This window comes from Rutilus rutilus (assembly GCF_951802725.1).
Source record: "Rutilus rutilus genome assembly, chromosome: 7".
NCBI lineage: Eukaryota > Metazoa > Chordata > Actinopteri > Cypriniformes > Leuciscidae > Rutilus > Rutilus rutilus.
This window is the reverse complement of record NC_140221.1, coordinates 20432450-20458350: the sequence shown is the minus strand read 5'-3', so window position 1 is coordinate 20458350 and position 25901 is coordinate 20432450. Positions and strand designations below refer to the sequence as shown.

The window sequence follows — 25901 nt, the reverse complement described above, 5'->3', positions numbered from 1 at the left end:
TGCCAACCCTGAGCTGCCCGTCTCAGGGGTGCCGCTTAGCCTGGCATTTAGCGTGGCCGGAGAGGGCTGGGGCTCCTTCCTGCGGCTTCCTCCACGACGCGGCCCGGATGAAGGCTGTTGCTGGGGCCGTGCGGGAGGGGTGGGAGCCGCGGGAGGGCGCCCTCGGCGATGAGCAGGCTGAGGATTCTGTGCCGACGGCTGGGTGGAGGCAGCAGCGGGCCGTCGGGGCAGAATATGCTTTTTAGCCTCAGTCTGCTTCTGGGCGGTCGAGAACTGTTGGGCGAAGTCCTCGACTGCGCCGCCGAAGAGGCCGGCCTGGGATATGGGGGTGTCAAAGAGACGAGTCCACTCGGCATCCCGCATATCAGCCAGGTTCAGCCAGAGATGTCTCTCCTGGACCACAGCTGTGGGAATCACCTGGCCCAGGGAGCGTGCGGTCACTTTAGTCGCTCGGAGAGCGAGGTCGGTGGCGGCACGCAGCTCATCGAAGAGCCCTGGGTCAGTCCTGTCCTCATGCATGTCCCTGAGCATCTGGGCCTGGTAGACCTGCAGAATGGCCATGGCATGCAAAGAGGCGGCTGCCTGTCCCGCAGCTCTATATGATTTCGCCACCAAGGTAGATGAAAATCTACAGGCTTTGGATGGTTGCTTTGGGTCACCGCGGGAGGAAGCACTCTGCGGACACAGCTGCATCGCGACAAAGCGTACCACCGGGGGAACCCCAGTGTACCCGTGGGCAGCGGCCTCATCGAGGGGAGGAAAGGCAGAGGAGGTCGACGAGCGATCACGGGAAGACAATGGTGCCTTCCAGGACCTCGAGACCTCCTCATGCACATCCGGGAAGAATGGTATTGAGGTTGGACGCCGACGGGGGTCAGCGGCCGCGGCCAAAAACCAATTGTCCAGTTGGCGGGGACCACTCGAGCCCAATGGGCGTGGCTTCCCGGGAAAGCATGGCCGTCATCTCGGGATCTGACTCGGGCAATGCTGGAACACCCGAGGGTGGCAGCACAGCCGAATCGTCACTTCCCAAGGACTCCTGCCCACCTTGTGTTGCTGCGATGGACATAGCATCATCTTCTGGAGCGCCGAAAGAGACACGCGGGGCCTCCGTAGAGGGACCAGCGGTCTCAGTCTGAACGCTCTCGGGTAACAACGCTGGAGAGGGGGGTGTGGGCCGCGGACGAATCAACTGTGTTTTGTTCCACACCGTCACCCTCAGGTCACCCTGGCCACCAGCCGAAGTAGAGCCTCTCGTGGAGACCGTAGATCGGGGTGTGGATGAGGGGACTCTCGCTCGAATGAGTTCATTGAGTCTCGACCGTAGCGTTGAGATGGTCATGTTCCCGCAGTGAGAACATGAATCATCCACAAGCGCTGCTTTGTCCAAACACACAAAGCAGCGATTGTGCCCATCAGAATTAGATACAGTCCGACCGCAACCAGAAGTGCACGGGCGAGGCATCTTTAAAAAGACATGCCGCGTGCAAGCTCTTTTTGTGAGAGGAAAAGTCCGCGGATGTTGAAGCGACCAGGGAGAAACTTACACTTACTGGCAGATCACTGCACAGATCAGCAGGCAATGTGCACTCGCTGGAAATCGCCGTCACACCAACACCGGAGAGTCGCTCGTCTCGAAGGGATATAGAGAGAAAGAGTAAACTCAGGCTTTGGCTTTTAGTCCATGAGCCAGGGCCCCAAATTTGGTCCATCGGTATCAACGGGGGGGCAAATGCTATCATTGTTTTTTGGCAAGGTATACACCCCTAGTATTAGAAAAATCACGATAGCAGTGCAGCGGTGGTAGCGAAATCACTTTTTTGAGCTCATGAAGTTACTAACCCCCTAAAATAAATTCCGTTTTTTAAATCTGGTGTATATCTGGTTTAGGCTCATGCTAGGGATATTATCAATATTCTATAATATGGTGCTTGGTATCGTCGGAAAAGGGACCTTTTAGGCTTTCATTTAAGCCCAGTACTGAATCTGTCTGACAAACACAGAGGTAACATGACTTCTTTAAACCAAAAATAACACACATTTTTTCACAATTTCCGCCTAAACTATATGCTTTCTTTTATCCCTGTGGCATGAAAGAACACCACGGACACAAAACTCAACAACTTCAACACTCAAGGCACTCTGATGACTCAGAAAATGTATAATATACCCATACTATTTATTTGTGAGAGCCTTAAATTAGACTTGTGTAGCCAGTGCAAGTCTTCAAAATAGAATAGAGCCAATAGAATGGACAAATAGAATACCCTATTAGTCCAGGGCCAAATGGCCTATTTATTCATGTACAGTTGTAATAAAAAGTAATTGTTTCAATAGTGTAGTCAATGGTGTTGTCAACATAACACTTGTAAGTGGTTTAACAAAATGTTTCTATCATGTATTTTGATATTCACCCACTTTTAGTCAGAATATCAGAAAGTAGCTCATGCACGAATGTTGATGGATTTTGACAGTTTGACAAGGTTTTGTCAGTTTTGTGAAAAGATTGTTAGTTCAGTTGACTGGTTATAACAACACTACCAACTATGCCATCTTCAATCAACTTCCATTGAGTTCCAGGGGTATTAAATGTAAGTACAAAATAGTTTTTCTCTTGTGCTTGTGAATTGGTGGGGAATAGTAGCAGTAGCTAATGTAAGCTTGGTGTTTTTAGCAGGCTAGCTATCTAGCAGGTTAAACAGTGTAACAGTAACTGCTACAGTGCAGTCAGGGCTCTCAAGTGTCACGTGACAGTCACTCATTTCGGTCTTTTGTCACGCCCTCTCGCCACACATTGTATTTCTCACGCGGAAAAACTATTTATAATATATTTAATATGCCGCAGCGCCCAAAATGTCTCTGGCCGCGCCAGTCTCATTATGGAACCGGCAGGAATCAATCGCTGTAAAAATCTATTATTGTCTATCCATTATAAAAGTGCATCTATCCACTATCCATTATAAAAGTGCATCTATCCATTATAAAAGTGCATCTATCCATTATAAAAGTACATCTATCCATCAAATAAAGGGCATCTATCCATCATAAAAGTGCATCTATCCATTATAAAAGTACATCTATCCATCAAATAAAGGGCATCTATCCATCATAAAAGTGCATCTATCCATTATAAAAGTGCATCTGTCCATTATAAAAGTGCATATATCCATCATAAAAGTGCATCTGTCCATCATAAAAGAGCATCTCTCCATCATAAAAGTGCATCTATCCATTATAAAAGTCCATCTATCCATTATAAAAGTGCATCTATCATTATAAAAGAGCATCTATCCATTATAAAAGTGCATCTATCCATTATAAAAGTCCATCTATCCATCATAAAAGTGCATCTATCCATCATAAAAGTGCATGTCTTCATGTTCATTTAATGAAGTATACTTAAGTAATTTTCAAGTATATTTTTTAAGTATACTTTATGTAGTAAGTATACTAATATCAATGTGTACTTGTAGTAAACTTGTGTACTATTTCAATAATGCTTGGGACTAAACTGGCCCACTTTTAGTATTTTTAGTATTTGTAAGAGTAGTAAACTAAGTACACAACTAGGTTTCTCATTTGCAATGCATCTGTACTACAAGTGAACTTATAAGTATACCAGTAGTTTACTATTTTAATACAAGTAGTACATTTTTTAGTTTATGAAAGTACACACTGAAGTGTACTCTCAGTAAACTACTAGTTTCGTAGTTTATACTGCAAGTATACTTGCAAGTTTCCTTTAAGTGAACATAACATTATACTTATAGTTTACTATTTATATATTATTTTTGCTCTTGAAAAATACCTTTAACTGTACTTTAATTTTAAAAACATTTTATTAGCTTCATGCATCCTTTTTTAATCAACACTTGAATGTCAGTAAGTTTCATAAAGAAAGGCAACATTTTAAACAAAAAAAGTAGAATTAGAGTAAATTGCTATACACTACCAGTGGACTAGCTTACACAAAAATTCAGATATGTAAGGAGTACGGACGATGACTTTTCAGAGGCTGAAGAGTTTCTTTAGCAGAGGAGAACATGGCAGAAAGACGAAGAGGGAGAAGAAATGTGTTGCAGACAATAGATGCCAGTGAGTTAATAAGGCGCTATAGATGAGATCGTGCAGGGATCATGTTTGTGACTGATCTTATTAGAGACGCGCTAACATGCAGAATTAGAAACATATCTGGGGCCGTATTCACAAAGAATTTTAAGGCTAAAAGTAGCTCCTAACTGGCGAATTTAGGAGCAACTCCTAAAAATAATGGGTCTCCTTAAGTCTCTCGTAACTTTAGGACTCCTAATTTTTTTTGACTAAGAGTAATTCACAAAGCATTTTAGCCCTAAAAGTAGCACCTAAGCCTGGGACAGCTTAAAAGAAGTTGAGAGGACTCCTAACTCACTAAGACCTATTCACAAACCGCTTTTTGTGGCATTTCACGATGCGATGTTTTGAAATGCGTACGCGGCGGCTACAGGAGCTTCCAATCGCGAGGGAACAATTTTGCATTGTAGGCATAACTAGGGATGCAATAACGCCACCAACAACAACCAAAACTAGGCTACTCATTGCATGTAAACTAATTGTAACGTTTCATTGTGAATCAAATTAAAACGTTCTTCTCTTTGCAAACGTAGGCAGTGGCATATAGTGACAGATTAATTCAATAATGTTGCAAAGATATTGCATCAATCCATATGTTTCATTAGGCTACTAGGCTGTTTGTTTTGCCTTACTCTTTATTCATTTAGGCTATTTATTCAGTCATTCATTATCTTCCGTCCTTCGCACTAGGCCTACTTGTGTAGCGCACGCATTCTCAGACCTGTCACTCATCATCGTAGGGGAGGTGTTTGGAATCATTCCCGCGTTACAATCATCAGCCAATCAAGGTGGTCACTTCAGTCAAGCTCGTGCATGAGTAATGACGTCATCCATAGCAACGAAGACTCACTCTTAAGGGCCTTACACACCGGGACGAATATCGGCGCGCGTTATTCGCCAGCGTTTTTCAACGCGTTTTTTGTGTTCACACCCAAGCGATTTTCGCTGACGATGAGCCGAGTGAACATGCAAATTCATTCCCTGACATTAGATGGCGCGATTGTCAAACGTTCGTGGGAAAAAGTTACAATATGTACATGAAAGACAATTAAGTAAAATGAAACTCACCATCAAGGCCCATTTGCTCTGCAACACCACTCCATAACAGTTCTCTTTTATCAAGATTTTTGTAGTCGCGTTTGTCATATAGTTCTTTATGTTCCGACACCAACGAGGCCAGCAGCTCTACATTCATCTTGCCTTGCATCTTCCTCGTCTTATTTCTTCCCAGCAGTGTAGACGCTATCTTCTTCGCCTGTATGTGTGCTCGGCAAGACCGTTTTGTGTTTGAGCGCCCCCAAGTTGTGTTTTACTGTAACTTCAGAAGCTCCAGACATGTGAGCAAAAGCGCCAATCTCATTGGTCGGATAGTTTTTGACGCGGCGCGTCAAACCAAAAAAACGAACCCGAGGCGTTTTTTAAAAAATGACGCTTTTACGCGTGGCGTTTTTCGCGTCGGTGTGCACACTCACATTGGCGCCCTTTGTTTAGTCACGAGGCGTTAAACGTCGGCGAATATCGCGCGCGAAATTCGTCCCGGTGTGAACAGGCCTTTAGTTTAGGAGTTGTCATTTTTCTTTATTAAGAGTAGGTCTGAAAGGCGTTGTGAATAACTTTTAAGAGAAAACTCCTAGCTAAAATCTTTTAGTGCGATTTAGGAGTACTCCTAGTGGTAAGATAAAATGCTTTGTGAATACGGCCCCTGTTTTATATCAATATTCTAATCAATATTTTCAAACAATGTAAGTTTCATAAGACTGTATATGAAAAACTATGTAAAAAAAAGTATATTTAATTGACTACTCAATCAAAAGAGTTAACACAACTACAAGACAAGTATACTTTGAATTCTTAATTATTCTTTTAAGTATATCTGGATCAAAAGATTGAGTTCAAGTACAGGCCAAATATACCTGGGCCCGTATTCATAAAGAATCTTAATGCAAAGAGTAGCTCCTAGTGACAAAATTCTAAGAAAATTCTTAGAAATGTGGGCATTTACTCTTAAAATTAAAGAAAAAATCCCAGTAAAGAAAAAAGTCATTCAGAAAGCATCTTAACCCTTAAAAGAGGTCTTAAGGTCAAAATTGTAAGGAGTACGGACGATGACTTTTCAGAGGCTGAAGAGTTTCTTTAGCAGAGGAGAACATGGCAGAAAGACGAAGAGGGAGAAGAAATGTGTTGCAGACAATAGATGCCAGTGAGTTAATAAGGCGCTATAGATGAGATCGTGCAGGGATCATGTTTGTGACTGATCTTATTAGAGACGCGCTAACATCTCCGACACAGTGCAGAAATGCCATAGCGCCAGAAATGAAAGTAATCACTACATTACGATATTTGGCAACTGGGAAAATGCAACAATGCAGCAGTGTGTAATAAATGTACACAGTCACATGTAATTTCAAAGTGAAGGCTTAGAATAGACCCTATACTTAAAATCACTCTTTTTTTCCTTCTTGGACAACCAGCCAATCACAGTCTTCAAAAGATTGTGTCATACATAGCAACGGGGTCAGCCACGCCTCCTCACTAAGATGAAAGTTTTTGTCCTTTCCTTGTTCAGTGTTGCTCTCAGATTGGCCCCGAATCGCTCTTAAGATAAGACTTCTAATGTAAAAGTTTTTAAGCTAAATTAAAGGACAAGTTCGGTATTTTACACTTAAAGCCCTGTTTTCAGATCGTTACTGATGCAATAGAACAGTTAAGATTGATATTTGGACACATGCTGCTGGCCCGAGCTGCACTGTAGCAGTTACTGTTACACTGTTTAACCTGCAAGCTAGCTAGCCTGCTAGATAGCTAGCCTGCTAAAAACACCAAGCTTACATTAGCTACTGCTACTATTCCCCACCAATTCACAAGCACAAGAGAAAAACTATTTTGTACTTACATTTAATACCCCTGGAACTCAATGAAAGTTGATTGAAGATGGCATAGTTGGTAGTGTTGTTATAACCAGTCAACTGAACTAACAATCTTTTCACAAAACTGACAAAACCTTGTCAAACTGTCAAAATCCATCAACATTCGTGCATGAGCTACTTTCTGATATTCTGACTAAAAGTGGGTGAATATCAAAATACATGATAGAAACATTTTGTTAAACCACTTACAAGTGTTATGTTGACAACACCATTGACTACACTATTGAAACAATTACTTTTTATTACAACTGTACATGAATAAATAGGCCATTTGGCCCTGGACTAATAGGGTATTCTATTTGTCCATTCTATTGGCTCTATTCTATTTTGAAGACTTGCACTGGCTACACAAGTCTAATTTAAGGCTCTCACAAATAAATAGTATGGGTATATTATACATTTTCTGAGTCATCAGAGTGCCTTGAGTATTGAAGTTGTTGAGTTTTGTGTCCGTGGTGTTCTTTCATGCCACAGGGATAAAAGAAAGCATATAGTTTAGGCGGAAATTGTGAAAAAATGTGTGTTATTTTTGGTTTAAAGAAGTCATGTTACCTCTGTGTTTGTCAGACAGATTCAGTACTGGGCTTAAATGAAAGCCTAAAAGGTCCCTTTTCCGACGATACCAAGCACCATATTATAGAATATTGATAATATCCCTAGCATGAGCCTAAACCAGATATACACCAGATTTAAAAAACGGAATTTATTTTAGGGGGTTAATAACTTCATGAGCTCAAAAAAGTGATTTCGCTACCACCGCTGCACTGCTATCGTGATTTTTCTAATACTAGGGGTGTATACCTTGCCAAAAAACAATGATAGCATTTGCCCCCCCGTTGATACCGATGGACCCCCCTGGCTCATGGACTATTTGTGGAGTGAAGAAAAGCTCTCGGCTCCGAAGCGAAAACATATCTGCATGTTGCTGGCGTACTTCGTTATATACCCACGAGGTGGGGCGGAGTTACGCTATGCAAATTCCGCAGACCCATGGCATTTCATTGCCATTGGCTTGTTTTCTAATATAGAAGGTGATAGGCTTTCTAAGCGAAACCCCATTTGTCGTCACTGACGTAACTCGTAGTGACCACGAAAGGGAACGACTATAGTGACTGTCATTGTAAAGTGTTATTGTCTGCAGAATAGACAACAAATGAAGACTTCAGATGCAAAAGCCTCTAAGTCCGTCTAATGTTTTTATTTAATTTTAATAGGCCTATGTATAGGTTTCTACCTAAGTGCCGACATTAAAAGTATTTGATAAACGTATACTATGTGCGGAGAGCATTCACTCAATATTATTATCTCATTTTTGAAATAGGTGGCAGAGGCTTTTGCATCGGAGGTCTTCAAATATAAAAAGCGTACCCTTGTGTTTTCCAAAACTGTCCAAATAAATAGGCCTAAATCAAACTACACTACAAAAGTAGGCTACTACAAAAAGTAAGTATGCTACACAGTATTAAGTGCCTGAATGCCTGCCTTCCAGCTCTTCAGCTCCTCTAGTGATACGTGGGAGTACTTACCATGAATTTATGTACTACAGCATATAATACATCCTCCTCTGCACATCTGGGACATTTATGTAGCCTATATTTTCTATGCCATACACAATGTATTTCTGCAAGCTGTGTCCAAAACCACTCTGTTACTTGGTGCACACTGTGCAATTAATAATAATCCTTTACGATTGTTGCTTTTCAGACTGTACGAACATGATCATCGCTGTAAGCAATGTCACACTGTAAGATCTCAGTTGTCATTAATGTCAGACTGTAGGACAGTTAAGATGCGTTAAAAACGGACGCACACAAGAAAACTTGTCCGGAGTTTTACATCATCAATCAATCAATGACACGTTCAGTGACAGTGAGCTGCATTACACGCGGGATTGAAATTGTGGCTACAAAGAAATCTAACGTTAATTTTGGTCACGGCTTGTCTTGAAAAACAAAGACAATTTGATGATCGTCATAGGAGAGTCAAAATCTTCTGACATTGTCAGAATTTCATCTGAGGTCAAATTTGATCGCAATGGTCATTAATCGGCTGTCGGTGAACATTTCAAACTAACGATCAAAGACTTCAGATTATAGGCAAGGATCAGAGGATTCTTTTAGGATTTTCAAAATTTATCTCAGACAGCCAAATCGTGGCCAAAATCGCATAGTGTGCACCCGGCTTTAGTTGACAATTTCATTCCCTATATAATGCATACTCATTATATGTTATTTATTTATAACATAATGCACTCTGATTAATAGCACACATGTATTCACTTCAATAGTGTTACCCATATTGCAAAAGGACTGAAATCTTTATTTTGTACTGGTTGATGAAAAAAAAATACAAATTAAAGATATATTACAAACCAAAATTATGCAGATTGGTTTTGAATTAAATGTGAAACCAGTTTCATATTAACAGTATTATTATTACAGCATAGGGGAGAGCGGGGCACAACCTAACACATTTTGGTTTTGGCTCAATTATTAAAATAATAATTAAGTTAGATTTATTAAAATGTTTACACAAGCAACATACACATCTCTGCTACAAATGAACACAACGTTTTTTTCTAGGACTTACCATTTTCGTAGTTGCACTGAAAGTGACAATAGTGCAAATGTTACAACTTACCCCATATGCGGGGTTAATTGTAATTGTTACAGACAGAGGGATTAGTTGTAACACTTGTGTGTAACACACATAATTCAGTACTATTTTATCTGTATAGTTTGATATTGTTTGTACATCTGTATAGATAGATATCCATACATCCATCCCTTATCCAATCATCCTTCATTTATGGATCAATATCATGGATAGAGATATAGGAAAGGGCTGCACAATTTTGCAATAAATAAATAAATAAAATAATCAAATATTGTAATTGCAATTGAATTATATTTGTGTGTGGCAGCTGGATGTAAAATTATTATTATTAAAATAATAAAAAAAAAATCACATTTTAAAGGGTTTATTGCATGAAAAACAGGCTATATTTTTAATAAATAAACAAATGATCAATGCATAGTAAACAAATGTAAAAAAAACCCTCATACTTTGACATTTAAATTCCAACATTGTTTGTGAAAGTCCAACAAAGTTAAATGTGGCAAAATAAATATTTAAATAAATACTCAAACCTGAAAAGTTGTGTGGCTCCCTGTTTTCATTTCATTATCGTTGTACACTTTGGCGGCTTAGTTGTAACACTGTGCTACAACTAACTCTGCTGTGTAAAAAATATTTTAAGCCTAGCTAACAGTTGCTAGGAGTTGCTGACATGTTTCAAAATGGTGCTATGTTTTAGGGCCCTTTCACACCTACCTTGTTTGGTCCGGATTTTCTGACTTTTCAGTTTGGTCTGACTCTGAATCAAAATTACAGGTGTGAAACCACCCCCGGACTACGGTCCAGACCAAACAGACGAAATTTGGTCCGACGAAAAGAGGTAGTCTCGGTCCGGATCAAACTGAGCAAAGGTTTGGTTCGTTTCTAGTGTGAAAGCATTTTCTGTATGGTTCAGACTTTCAGACCATTTACAGAAAGTTCCAGTGGTTCCCGCATAGCCTAAACAACTGAAGAATATTTATGTGCAGATCTGTCAGTCCTGCCCACCGCGTTTCTTCCAGCACACACACACATTTGTCCTGCATCCTGCCGGCGACGATAAAATGTTCGCACAACGAGGACGTTCATTTAGCGAATTTGAACTAGCCTCGAGTATAGTTGGTGCTGCAGGGAGTAATGCCATAATAATAAAAGTATAGTGCAACGATATGCGTCTGTTCATTCATTCTTGTCAAAGTTACCCGCCGACTTGACAACACGCTGACGTCAGACGCACGTCCGTTTACAAACCAATCAATGTCAAGATGCAGCCCATATAGATGATGACGACAGGACGCAAGTACGTAATGTAAAGTTCTTTAGTGCGCTCGCATAATTGCAATGTGAAACCAAACCAAAACTAACCAAATGTATACAATGTATCAAAACATGACCAGAGCCCGTCTACGGAGAGCCTGGCCACTCCCTATTAAGTCCTATTGTACCGAATTTTGGTTATAGTTCCACCAGAGTTCCACTGGGGGCGATCGCCCATGAGTGCAAAATGAGTGGGAGTCTATGGGGCTAGACAGCTAAATTCGTCTCTTTCACCCGATTGCCGTTGAGAAATCTCAGATTTGATTGTAGGTTTTGCAAGTTCAACATGGGTTATAGGTCGAAAGTTGAATGAACGAGTACTTATGTCCTTTCGATTTCTTACAGGTTGAGTTGTTGTTGCCCATAACATGCTAGCATTCTGCTAATGAACGCTGATTGGTCAGTGAAGGACTGATTACTACCAGAGATACGGCTTGATGTGATAAAAAATCATTTTTGATAAAAAAAAAAAATTGATGGGCAAGGGCCCTGCATCTCTGCAGAAATTGAAAATCACGTACGTGTGTGTATTTTCGGCATGGTCTTTTAAAACAACAAAACAAAAACTCTTCTAGCACGTGTATTTACCTGTGTCAGCTGTGTTGTCGATGCCTCGAGAGAAAAGAAAGTGCAGAGCGCGAAAGCACCAAAGTGACTGAAGGACTGCCGTAAAGCAGTATCTCTGGTCGTACGATGTGTATGACGTCATTGACATTTTAAAAGACTTTTTAAAGCAAATAAGTGACTCTAAAAAATCTAACACCCAGCCATGTGTAATTTCTTTCCATCTCCTTTCAAATACAACATTCAAATTACTAGACAAAAAATTATATCCTGAGAAAAGTGGTTCCCTTTCAAGGGAACTCCCGTTGCGTCGAGAAATTACGCTATGGGAACGCTTTGCGTGATGACGTCTTGAAGCACATGTAAAATCAGTCCAATGGTGTGGCGGAACGTCAGAGGCGGGTGACGTCACGTACCAGGAAACTATAAAAGCCGGCCCAAAACAGAAAACGAAAGCTTTCTGAGTCTTCAGTTGCGCTCTGTGTTGAAATCTGTCCTTGTTATTTGGTGTTGTCTGTCTTTATATACATATATATTGATTCAGTTATGGCGAGCAAGCAGCAGTATCGAGTGTGTGTCCATCCCTGCCCGCGTTATTTAACGGGAGGTGACACACACACTCTTTGTGTTGTTTGTTTGGGAGAGGATCATGCCCAGTCAGCACTCGAGGGTGGTGACTGTGAGCATTGCTGTGCGCTTCCATTGCGTACGCTCCGATCCCGTTTGGCTCGGTTCAATCCCGACCACGTTCCCCAGGGCTCGGGTCCCGCCGCGGCTGAGGCTCGGCGGCGATCTCAGACCTGGGGTTCGCAAATGGATCTGTCAGTGGATGTTGAGACGGGCTCTGCCTTATCTCAGCATCAATCTGACAGATCCAGTGCCTCTCATCAGGGTGCGGAAGCACGCGCTGCGGTTTCTTCCCCCCTGATAGAGGCACCAATACTGCAATTGTCCAGCTCTGAGGAGTTGGATGTTGTGAGTGTTGAAGCTGAGTCTGAGGATTCGCCACCTCAGTCTCATGCGTTTGAGGAACTGCTCGATGTTATTACTAGAGCAGTTGACAGACTATCTATTGAGTGGCCAGAGGATAGGCAGGACGTTCGCTCGAAAAGTAAGCTCGACGAACGCTTCCTGCCATCTCGTGCTCAGCCTCAGCGAAGAAGCCTTCCGTTTTTCCCCGATCTCCGCACCGAGGTGTCGAGATCGTGGGGAAAACCGGTTTCATACAGAGTGTATGCACCACAAACATCTCACTATTCATCTATTCAGAAATATAAAGATTATGGTTATGGGGAGATGCCGAAGGTGGAGGAGACGCTTGCGAGCTATCTCTCTCCAGCAACGGCATCTTCCCTGAAAGCTCCTTCACTTCCCTCTAAGCCAGTAAAATATACTTCATCCCTGGTTCATAAATCTTATGCAGCCGCTGGTCAAGCAGCAGCGTGTCTGCATACGATGTCCATTATGCAAGCATATCAAGCAGAATTATTGGGGGATTTAGAGGAGGGTGGGGGAATTGGTCCCGTTACAGTGGCTGAACTACGCAGAGCCACAGATTTGTCTCTCAGGGCCACCAAGGAGACCGCTAAATCAATCGGGCGGTCTATGGCAGCCCTGGTGGCCACTGAGAGGCATCTGTGGCTCAACCTGAGTGATATAAAAGAGAAAGAAAAGCATGTTCTCTTAGATGCTCCGGTTTCCACTGTGGGTTTATTTGGCGATGCAGTAAACAGTGCGGTAGCTAAATCTCAGGAAGCTGCTAAACAGGCAGCTGCATTGCAAAAACTCCTCCCCCGCCGTTCTTTCTATGAGGCTGCTGAGCGGGAGCAGCCTCACTCCTCTAAAAAGAGCGCTGAGCACCGTGCCACTCAGAAACAGAGCGTTTCCTCCCATGCTCCCCCACAAAAACCTCGGGGACACGGAGGGCGCGCTCAAACCCAGCAGTCTTCGAGGGGTAGAACGGATCTGCGGACCGTTATTACCGCCAAGAAGGCTGCTGGGAAAAAGTCCTGACGTCCGAGGACCCAGGACAAATGAGGGTAGTCCCCCCCGAAGTAGAGCGGTTAACACCTCATTTTACGGTGCCCGTCTCTCTTCGGTGCCCTCAGGGGACCGTTCTGCCAACCCTGCCACCTCTGGTGTTACAGGGCGCAGCGGTCTCCGGCGAGCACATATCTCAAGGTCCACCCGGAAACGTAGTGGCCTCGGGATGCCCGCCCCCTCCGAGGAGGGTGCTAGAGTAGTCTGTTCGGTCGTTCCCTGCCGGTTCGCCGTTACAGGGCGTCGAACCGACTACTCAACAGCAACAAAATCCAGAAACCAGTCTCGAGAGGCTGGTACCTCTAGTAGAATCTTTGACAGCGTGGAAGCTACTGTCAAATGTTTCTCGTTGGGTCCTGCAGACCGTGGAAAAAGGGTATCAGATACAGTTCAAGAAACGCCCACCTCGGTTTATGGGGGTCCTGCCCACAGTGGTGGGCCCCGAGCAGGTTCTGGTTATGGAACAGGAAGTGAACACTCTGTTAGAGAAAGGGGCCATAGAATATGTACCTCCCTCCAGCAGGGAAACCGGGTTTTACAGCCGGTACTTCATAGTTCCAAAAAAGGACGGGGGATTGCGTCCCATTTTAGATCTTCGAGTTCTGAACGAGTCAGTCATGCAGCTCAAGTTCAAAATGTTAACATTGAGGCAGATCGTGCCACAGATCAGGTCCGAGGACTGGTTTGTCACGATAGACCTCAAGGACGCATATTTCCATATATCCATCCGTCCGTGTCATTGGAAGTTCCTGAGGTTTGCTTTCGGGGGCAAAGCATACCAATATCGAGTTCTTCCATTCGGCCTAGCTTTATCACCCCGCACTTTCACCAAATGCATGGATGCAGCTCTGGCGCCACTGCGCCTCCAGGGTATTCGCATTATGAACTACATCGACGATTGGTTGATTTTAGCTCATTCGCATCAGATGGCGGTTCAACATCGAGATGTTGTTCTCGCCCACATGAAAGAGTTGGGGTTACGGCTGAACGCCAAGAAGAGTGTGCTTTCTCCATTACAGAGGACCACTTTTCTAGGCGTGGTTTGGGATTCTGTGTCGATGCAGGCGCGCCTGTCACCGCCACGGATAGATTCCATCCTTGCAGCTGTGAAAAGTGTAAAGCTAGGCCAGCTACTCACTGTCAAACAGTTCCAGAGACTGTTGGGTCTCATGGCAGCAGCTTCCAATGTGATACCTTTTGGACTGCTACACATGAGGCCCCTGCAGTGGTGGCTCAGGACCAGGGGGTTTTCCCCGAGGGGCAACCCATTTCGCACAATCAAGGTCACGCGGCGATGCCTACGTGCCTTGGTTATGTGGAAGAAGCCTTGGTTCCTGTCCCAGGGCCCAGTGTTGGGAGCTCCTTGTCGTCGCAAATTGCTAACGACGGATGCTTCCCTCACGGGCTGGGGAGCGATCCTGGAGGGTCGCTCGGCTCAAGGTCTGTGGGAAGACCATCATCGTTCCTGGCATATCAATCGCCTAGAGATGTTAGCTGTCTTCCGGGCTCTGAGGAGCTTTATCACAGATCTCAGGGGGCACCATGTGCTAGTACATACGGACAACACATCGGTAGTCGCCTATATCAACCACCAAGGGGGTTTGCGCTCGCGCCCGTTATCCAACTTGGCACGCCATATCCTCTTGTGGTCCCAGGGGAAGTTACTGTCACTCAGGGCAGCTTACATCCCCGGGGTACAGAATATAGGAGCAGACACTCTGTCGAGGCAGGGGCCGAGGCCCGGGGAATGGAGGCTCCACCCCGAGGTGGTGGAGCTGATATGGAGGGAGTTTGGCCAAGCACAAGTGGATCTGTTTGCGTCTCGAGAGACGTCTCACTGTCCACTTTGGTTCTCCCTCACGCATCCAGCTCCTCTGGGACTGGATGCTATGGTACAGACGTGGCCGAGGCTACGTCTGTACGCCTTTCCCCCAGTTGCTCTGCTCCCGGGAGTTCTGGAAAGAGTTCGCAGGGACCGGGTCCATCTACTTCTTATAGCCCCGCGCTGGCCGGGCAGAGTATGGTTTCCCGATCTTGTGTCCCTCCTCGACGGGCATCCTCTGGAGTTACCCGTCAGGAGGGACCTTCTGTCCCAGGCAGAGGGCTCGATATTTCACCCTCGGCCAGAACTGTGGAACCTGTGGGCTTGGCCTCTGAGGGGGCCCAGCTCATAGAGTCAGGTCTCTCAACCGAGGTTGTTGAGACCATTCTACAGTCCAGAGCTCCCTCCACGAGGAAACTTTATGCCCTGAAGTGGAGAGTATTCACTTCCTGGTGTAGTGACCGTCGGTTGGACCCAGTCCACTGCCCAATTGGTACAGTGCTGGAGTTCCTGCAGGACCGGTTCACTGCAGGTCTGACCCCGTCCACTTTAAAGGTTTATGTGGCGGCCATAGGTGCTTACCACATTCCTTTGGGTGGAATGTCTGTGGGGAAAGACCCCTTGGTATCTCGTTTCCTTCGTGGCACTTGGAGGCTGAGGCCTGCAGTTCGCTCTAGGGTGCCACCTTGGGATTTGTCCTTTGTGCTACAAGGCTTATCCCAGGCCCCCTTTGAGCCCATTGAGGAGGTTCCTGAGAAATTTCTTACTCTGAAAGCTCTTTTCCTTCTGGCTATTTCTTCTCTTAAGAGAATAGGGGATCTTCAAGCATTGTCGGTGGCTCCGTCATGCTTAGAGTTTGCTCCGGGTATGGTTAAAGCGTTCCTTCATCCGAGACCGGGTTATATCCCCAAGGTCCCCACTAATGTGGTCAGACCTGTTGTTCTGCAGGCCTTCTGTCCTCCTCCCTTTCAAAATGCTGACCAGGAGGCTAATAATTTGCTTTGCCCTGTGCGGGCGTTAGACGCTTATGTCCACAGAGCTGCCCTGTGGCGTAAAAGTGATCAATTATTTGTGTGCTTTGGGTCCCCTAACAAAGGGGGCCCGGTGTCTAAGCAAAGGATGAGCAAGTGGGTGGTCGAGGCTATCTCACTTGCTTATGAGGCGGCTGGGCAGCCTTCTCCTTTGGCTGTCCGGTCGCACTCGACGAGGAGTATGGCGGCCTCTAAGGCCCTTATTTCAGGAGTTTCTTTACAGGACGTCTGTGATGCGGCAGGCTGGTCCTCACCGCACACTTTCGTCAGGTTTTACTCTCTGGATCTAGACTCTGCTCCAGGGTCTCATGTTTTGTCTTCCTAGTGCTGCTCTACGGATTTCACACAGGACAGACATTTGTAGCTATGGAGGCGTTGGTATAGACGTTCCCATAGCGTCATTTCTCGACGCAACGGGAGTTCCCTTGAAAGGGAACGCCTCGGTTACGACTGTAACCTCGGTTCCCTGAAGAGGGAACGAGCGTTGCGTCGCCCTGCCATATCTCCTTCATGCCTGTCAGCTCAACTTCAGACTTTTACGAAGCTTTCGTTTTCTGTTTTGGGCCGGCTTTTATAGTTTCCTGGTACGTGACGTCACCCGCCTCTGACGTTCCGCCACACCATTGGACTGATTTTACATGTGCTTCAAGACGTCATCACGCAAAGCGTTCCCATAGCGTCATTTCTCGACGCAACGCTCGTTCCCTCTTCAGGGAACCGAGGTTACAGTCGTAACCGAGGCGATTTTGAGGGGTATAGCTTCATAGACCTCCATTCATTCTGCACTCGTCCTGTGAGCGCCCTCATATGGAACCAGAGTGGAACTGCAACCAGTTCAGAAGCCGGAAGTTTACTGAGAGTGGAAGTTCTCCCCTTATTAGACATTCTCTGACATGACCTTTGGTTCAGACCTTCGTGCGGACTTTCAGGTGTGAAAACGCCCTTAGCCAACAAGACAGAGATTAAGGTAATTTAAAGTTAGATTTGGTGACGTACACACCCAACTCAGAAACCGAAAAAAACGTATGATGAAAAAATTTACTTGCATGGTGTCAAAACACTCTTTGTCCAGAATCTTCACGAAATCTTATCAAAACTTTCCACAAATCCGTGGGAGACTGTCTTCTGACAGCGAGAGAAAAAGAGCGGAAACACAACCTGCTTGACCCTGACTAACTATGTAAAAGGTCTGTTACATTTAACCCCGCGTAAGGTTGTGCCCCGCGCTCCCCTATTACAGGCACATTGGCCATGAAATCAATTTATTTTGAGGGGTCCATGACTTCATGATTTCATATGAATGGTCAGAATAAAAAACAAACTTGAAAACTGAGGTCAGACTAAAATGTTTGCCTAAATTAGTGTATAATTGATTTTATGCACTACTTAGTAATGGATGAATCTAAAATAGTTCAGCTTTGTTGTGTACTATGAAGTATTTGTTATACTGCATTATTGTCTATAAATAGATACCCACACTATATTGATAGCCAGAACAATCAATTACAAATTACAAATCAATTACATACCCACTATGCTGCAGTGAAGGAATCATACAGACAGGAAACATACAACAAAAGTGTAAAACATGACCTCAGATGACTACTTAACACATAATTAAATGTGATTCCATGTGTAAAAATGTAAGAGGAGATGAGGGTTAATTTAACACTCTGATTCACCGTCTGGCAGTATTAAGCAGGAACAGATGCACTACAGCGATGACCCACACACACACACACACATACACACAGAGACACCCAATCCAGCAGTGACTGTTTTCATTTCACTGCTTCCCCCAAAGGCCCCATGTCGTGATGATATAACAAAGACATCAGGTGGGTATGGAAACCCAGCTGTCCAATCTAAAGGAACAGAACCAATCCAAGAACAACAGTCTGGACACAGTCTGGACCTACCATTGGACTAACGCATGTTTCACACTTACTCCGTTTGGAGTGCGTATGCGGTGCGTATTTTTGCCGTACCCATGTTGGCTAGGTTAGAGCTTTCCCACTGCACGCGGATGCGGTCCTGTGGTTCACAGACATCTTTTTTTACTTTAAGCCCAGGGTAAAGCAAAAAAAGCAAAACAGCTACCATGAGTAGCAAAAATAACTGATGCAGTGAAATCTTTTTTTTTTTTTTTTTTTTGTGAAACACACTGCACAGTTTGTTATATGATGCGTGGGCTAGGGCCCTGCATCTCTGCAGAAATTGAAAATCACGTGACAGGCTGGTGGTCCGAGAATTACACGGTACAAGAAGGCTGCACAATGGATGATAGGAAGTGGAGAAACAAAGTTCTGTATTATACAGGGACTTTTTATATGAAGATTTAAATGCTAAAGAAAAAGCATGAGAGTTGGCTGTTTTTGTCAATTGTAAGCGTTAATTTAGCGTTTGAGACTTTAACATAAGAAAAGTAATTTTAGCAAATTAATATATAAATCTATATAGAAGTAATGCATTGAATAATAAGTTGTTTAAATTTAGTGTGTTTAAACATGAAGTCTATGAAAGACTGTATAACAGGCTACTGTGTACAAAGAGAATAGCAATTCTGACCATTGTTTTAGTAACAACTTTTGGATTAAAAATAAAAATATATTTTTATTATTAATAAAATATTATAAATATAATATAAAATATAATATACTATAATATAAATATAAAAATATAAAAAATTATACTATTAATTATTAATATTTAATAATTAAATATTACATTTAATTATTCACGGGCCTCATTCATGAAAGAAGCTGCATTTCTGTGTATCACTCATGTAAAACAAAATCTTTCTTAAATGATCTCAGTGAACTGAGTTCAACAGATTAAATAAAAACGAGGACAGGCAGAGCCAGATAGAGCCATAGGGGTGGAGAGATGGAGTGCAGCGGACGTCAGCCAAGCTCGCATCAGCTGATAGCCAGCTGTTCCTGAAGTGTACCAATCCAGTGTCGACATCTATCACAGCGGCACATATAAATTTCCATTCCTTCAGCATTTCGTCCATAGCATCGCTGCTCGCATTTAAACTGTCATTGCTGAATTTAGATAACTATTAGATATTAGATAACTAGGCTGCAAGTTAATTTAACATCGGCAATGTGGAAACTGCTATTCTTAGCACAAGTCATTATTACATTATTGACCATATCTGATAAGGATTCAGACGAAGAACAAGTTCGGCTTTTCTTATATAGGATAAAAAAGAAAACAAGAAAACAAGATAACATCACAAAACACAAAATGATTCATAGTTATTTCATTTAATACATCAATACTCACGATTTGTTAATAAAAAAAGTTTGAAAACAAGCAGCTTTGTCATGATTACAGCAGAAACGGCAGAAATATCCCAGCCTTTATATATATTGTGTTGGATAATGAGGGGCCTTCGAGTCACAAAGGTTAAGAAACCACTTAAATATTTTAAATATTCAAGCTCAAATGCTTTTTAAATATTTGATCATTTGAAAGTACATCATTAATGCCAGCCTAACGCTGAGGGACAAGGTGATATTACCATGACATTACCTGTCAACCGCTATGGCAACCAAGGTGAAAACTGATGCTGAGACTGAAATGCCCTGGACCATACCGCTCATTTTGCAGACCATACTCCCAAATGGCCAACCTGTGGAGAAGAGTGAGATCACATACTAAGAGATAATCCTGGCTAAATTACACAGGCATATACACATTAATTGGATAACATTAATGTCTGTTAAAATTATTATAAATGGTGTCCAATAATGTATGCACTGCTGAACTTTCATAGCCTTTACAATGATGCAGTTCATCATGTTGAGTGTCATTTGACATGCATCTATTTGGCACACACTGAGTCACCCAAGCAGCTGGGGTACTAAATTTCATGTACAGTGGATGGTATTTTGCAGATTGACAAAATGCCACTTTATGTAGGAAAAAAACAAACAGAAATACAGATATTAGAAATCCATTTTTGACTGAGGTAATGATTAACATTTGTGTGGAAACTATGACTGATTGAAAAACCTTATAAACATAAAAAAAATATTTAAAAAATCATGGTTAACGATACTGAATATCATTTCAATTAATTTGGCAAGTTTTGACTTTAAAATTAGGCTCAGTTTTGACTGGGGTTTAAACAACACAATGATGTGGGCCAGAACAGCAAGATGCCTTCAGATTTGCCTCAGTATACAGCATGTGGGTCAGTTGCTGCAATCCCACTTACCATCTGGTAGAATTGTATGTATTTAATGTATGATTGGAGGAGGTGAATTGGCTTAGGGAAAGGCTTAACTATATTTCACTGTGGGGGTGGGGAGTGTGTGTGTGTAGGAGACAGAATTAATTTGTGTTTTATAGTGACCGTTCACACAGGATATGTTCTTGTGTCAGTCTGAAATACAAAGTTCTGTCATGAAACTCTAGATCGCGCAAGCTAATAGGTCCTTAACACAACCTGATTGCAATTACATCATTCTCTATAGGGCACAGCTGATTGGTTCCCGCTGTATCAGTAGCCAATGAGCTTGCATGCTAAACCTTGAAATACTTGGTTAGCATTTGCCTTAGCAGTGCAGCATGCTTTCAGAAGCCCTCCATATTCCCCAGCTGCACCAGTATAGATCTGCTGTGGGCAACTCATGTACACTACATTGTACAGCAACAGCATGTATGAATTGCTCACAGCAGTGCATTAATTGGCAGTCGCAAGTCCCATACTTGCTCTGCAGCAGCAGCAGCAGCAGCAGCACAGATGTATTCCGAGACCAAACACTCTGAGAGTTATGACAGAACTGCTTTTTAAAGACCCCCTGTGGTCATGTTTTTAACATTGTTTATATGACTATGTGGTGTTTTTAATGTTTTAAAACAAATTGTGCAAATCATAGACAGTAAAAAAAGATGGAAAGCCCTAATAATATGGCGCTGACATCTTGCGCAGATTTGGGACCTGATTTTGCGCAGTAGTGAACGTGTGACCTGAGTCTGCACAGCAGTGAGCGTGAAGTGGAGCCGCGATATCAATGTCCTGCCCTCACTCTTGCAGAAACCGTTAGTACAGTTTACTGCAGAACAATTCATTAAGTGAGTGTAAAATAAACAGTCATGGGCATGTAGAAATTAAAGCTGAAGCTCCAATCTCCTCCCGAAAATCCCCCAAAAAGTCCATTGGTGCCTCAGTGACTACTTCGTTTAGAGAAGTTTTTATTCCCGTTTTTTATAGCATCAAATAACTAACTAAGACCAAACTTATCAAAAAAAAAAAAAGAACACTTAAACTTACAGCAGCATGATAAGAAACGACCTAAAATGACAGAAAACATATATTTTTTCCTAGTATATTTTTCTGTTGATCTGAAAAATTTGGATTTAGCAATATAGCTGGTAAAATATGTATATTATGTATATACCGATGTTATGATGACCTATGCTTTTCTTCACTGATGTTCTAAATTGTTCAAAGTGTTTGTGTACCATTAGCAACACATTACTTGCTGTTTGATAATGTAGTCAAAGACTAATCATATCAATTAGTCATGTGTGCGACATTGAGAGCGATACATAAAACGTGTTACCATTCTGAAACATCGACTTGTAGACGAGCCTAACTCTTCCTCTTCTTCTTCTGAATCGGTTTCTGGTTCAAAGATATATGGCTAAATTAAACCAGTATTGCAGTGTTTACAACAGTAAAGTTGACCGAGTGGATCAGGTAGTCCGAGCTGCTGCGATTGAGTGGAGGCAGGGACTAATGTGCATATTCATGGACTGCGTATACTAAATGAAGCAAGGGTGCAGAGTTACATTCAAGCTGTTTTAAGGCATGAATAAATTAATTTCACAGGAAAAAACATTTAAATACAATTTTGGTGATCAAACATGAGTTTTAAGTGATGAAATTATTTACTACAGGGGGATTCTAAATGTTTATAAAAAATGTTTGTAGCTTTTAGTCTCTGTGTCATCCATCTATCTTTGAGGTCATCTATATGAGGTCATACCCCTTGTGAAAAAGTACAGTTTATCACACTTTTAAAAAGAGTACTTATTACAGAAATAATATACTTTAAAGGGGTCATATAATGCCATTTTTGTACAAGCTAATATGATTCTTTAGGGTCTAAATTAAAAGTTTGTAATATACTTTAATTAAAAATTCTCATTAGTATTGTAAGAAAACACTAATTTTACCATGGTCAAAAACAGCTCTGTTTTCAGCACGCCGTTTAAGTGCATGCGTCTTTAAATGATAATGAGCTTTGCTCACCCCGCCCCTCTGTTCTGTGCGTACTGCGTACACAGTTTTAATAACACAATAACCATAACGCGTTGTTCATTATAATCGTGGGATTATGAATTATATTGAGAACGTCGTACATAGAAAACATGCCGTAATGTACCCTGAGTGTAAACAGCCGCATTCATCGTGAAGCGTGCAGCAAGCGATTTGCAAAGATTAATATTAATATTAATATTAATATAAAGGTTAATAAAACGTTACACTCACTTCAGTTATTCTGGAGGTGCAGAAGGAACACGAATAGTTGGTACCGATCTTTTTTTCAGGAGCAGCTTCTTATACTGACCCTCGTTTGTAAAGCAGTCTGGTGTGTGAAATGATTCGCGCAAACAAGAAAGCATTGACATTGATCGTGGGGAATATTCCCTTCGAAAACAAACTCAGCCACTGCGTCTTCAGCGGTTCGGATTTAGGAACATCAAAATGACTGCTGTGTTCGTTATTACACCCAAGAACAGAACACCACAATCGCTTAGACGCCATTCTGCTCATAGACAGTGCTCCAGCGTATCAACAATGACCACGCCAGTCCGCGCGGACTATGATTGACTATCAACAATCGTGGGAGGGGCGTCATTTTTGTGATGTCACAAAATCGAACGGCTTGATTTGAGATGGGGGAAAACATATAAGAAGATTAAATAAAAAAACACTGGATGGATTTTTATCATTTTATGATGGTTGTATACAGGCACTGCCAACACACATTTCAGTACAATCAACTTGTAAAAGTGCATGTACCATTATATGACCCCTTTAAAATAATATACTTAAGTGCAAACTGAACACTTAAATTAAATGAATATGTATTATATTTAAAAATTATATTAAATGAAGTTCCCGATTTTCCCAATTTCCACACCGAGGTGTTTAGGGTCATGGAAGAAGCCAGGCTCTTATTGTGTGTATAGTGCACAAACATCACTATTCATCAATATTAGACAACAAAGAGCACGGTTATGGGGAGATGCCTAAGGTGGAAGAGACGGCCAGCTATCTCTCCTCTCAGACTGCATTGTCCCTAAAGGCCCGACGTAACCAACCAAACCTTTGGTGGGTAAGGCTTATTCAGCAGCTGGTCAGGCTGCAGTATGTCTTCACACAATATCACTGCTGAAAGCCTACCAGGCTGACCTGTTAGGAGACCTAGATGAGGGTGGGGGTATTGGCCCGGATGCAGTTAGCAAACTGCGTCGGGCCACAGACCTTTCTCTCCGGGCCACCAAGGAGATGGCCAAATCCATCAGCTGTGCTATGGCAGCCCTGGTGGCCACAGAAAAACATTTATGGCTTAATCTCAGTGCCATCAAAGAGAAAGATAAGAGTTTTCTCATGGATGCCCTGCTGTCACCTCCTGGCCTCTTCGGCAACACTGTCAACACAGACGTCGAGAGGTTTCAGGAGGCCAACAAACAGGCAGCGGCATTCCAAAAACGTCTCCCCTGCTGCTCTCAGGAACAGCCCCAAACATCATAGCAAGCCAGCTCCTCACCTAGTGCCACCCAAAAACAAAGCGTTGCCATCCAAACTCCCCCTCAGAAAGAATGGGGATCGGGGAGGCGCTCTCAACTGCAACCTTCGCAGGGCAAGACAGATCTAAGGACCATCATTATTGCCAATAAGGCTATGGGAAAGAGGGCAGTCCTCTGAGGGCTCTGAAGTGGTCAACACCTCATTATATTGTACCCATTTCCCCTCTGTGCCTTAAGGGGGTTGTTCAGCCAACCCCACCACCTTGTGTGCTACACCGTCTCCAGAGCGCAAACGGAACTGCTCGTGTGCAAGGTAAAAGTGTGCAAGCAGACCATCTACGGGACAAGCCGGACTCCACCATATAATCTTATACATTGTAATCCTTTTAATTTTAATATTTGGCATGTTTGTGTGCTGCTGTGCGTCCCTGTGTGTTTAACCCTCTGGGGACCAAGCTGTTTTTGGGGTCGTTGAGATGTTCTGACATGCTCTGACATTTGTGCTTTTTTCAGTTATTTATAAACATGTTAATGGCAAAGGTGTAAATTCACTCTATATAGCACAAACAGGGCTACCATAATATGCGAGCAACGTGTATGTAGATGTTTGTATTTTTAAGAGAATAATGTTTATGCGTGGTTTTTGGAAAAAATTTAAATGAAAGTTGCTGAATTAAGACCACAAAACACATATTAAATATCTGTCCACAAGACTTTTGATTAATTGATGTTGTCCCTTTGAGTTCTAGCTTCAAAATGATCTGAAAATCATCCTGCCTAATCTTTCACATAAAACACAACATTGATTTAAACATTGTAAAACAGTTTTTTTGTCAGAAGAGGTTTATGCGTGGGAGTGGTAATGGGTCATCAATATTAATGAGATTCAGACCAGGGGTGTGACATAGACGCTCCCCCAAGTGCTAATGGGCCATCAAGTGAGGCAGCCTTAATAAGCAGAGTGTACGCGCATTGTGGGCCCGCCTATAGGCGCACATTACTAACGCGCTCTTTAAATAACAAAAAAAAATATTGTGCCATTGACTTTAGACCAGGTTTCTGTTGGTCAATGGCGCAGTCTATTTATGTTGCCTCAAAATAGCAACGCACCAACAATGCGCCAGAATACACCTCGTTTTCAGACCAGCACGCCCATGGCCACGCCACAAATGGGTGCAAATTTGCTATTTAAACAACGTGGTGCAGGATGTGAAAATGATAACTGCGTCGGGCTGAAACTAGCAAAAAACACTTGCGCTTGGTGCTGCATTGCGCCGGGTGTAAGATAGGGCCCTCAGAGTCGTAACAGGAATATTTAAGAACATCATGATCGTTAGATGAAGTGGCCGTGGACCTACAGTCAAGTGAAAGCAAATCTGCAAATGCATAATTTTGTTAGCAAGCGATGCAGATCTGTATTAGTTGAACATTTTCGTATGCTGTGAATGAATGATTCCACAGGACGATACATTTGATTTCATTTCATTCAGGTAATACATTTTACAACCAAACATTATTAGCCTACGCCACGATACCACTACAATAAAGTATGACATTACCAGTTTTTTGGACATATACCTAAATGTATACATTAAATAAGCTACCATTGTTCACAGTTAATGAAATGAACACCCGCCATCCCACGGTAATTTGTGAGTATTGTGCAGCGGCATGCGAACTCATCTTGAAAACTAAGGC

General features: G+C 42.7%; 1 protein-coding gene across 1 annotated transcript in view; it reads right to left on the bottom strand.

The window, feature by feature from the left end:
* The window catches only part of npffr2a (neuropeptide FF receptor 2a), a 48049-nt gene that overhangs the window by 5615 nt on the left and 16533 nt on the right, over positions 1 to 25901 (bottom strand). The window contains exon 3 of the mRNA XM_084415245.1: positions 19968 to 20067. Coding sequence (XP_084271371.1) covers positions 19968 to 20067 — 100 coding nt within the window. The remainder of the gene's footprint in view (positions 1 to 19967; positions 20068 to 25901) is intronic.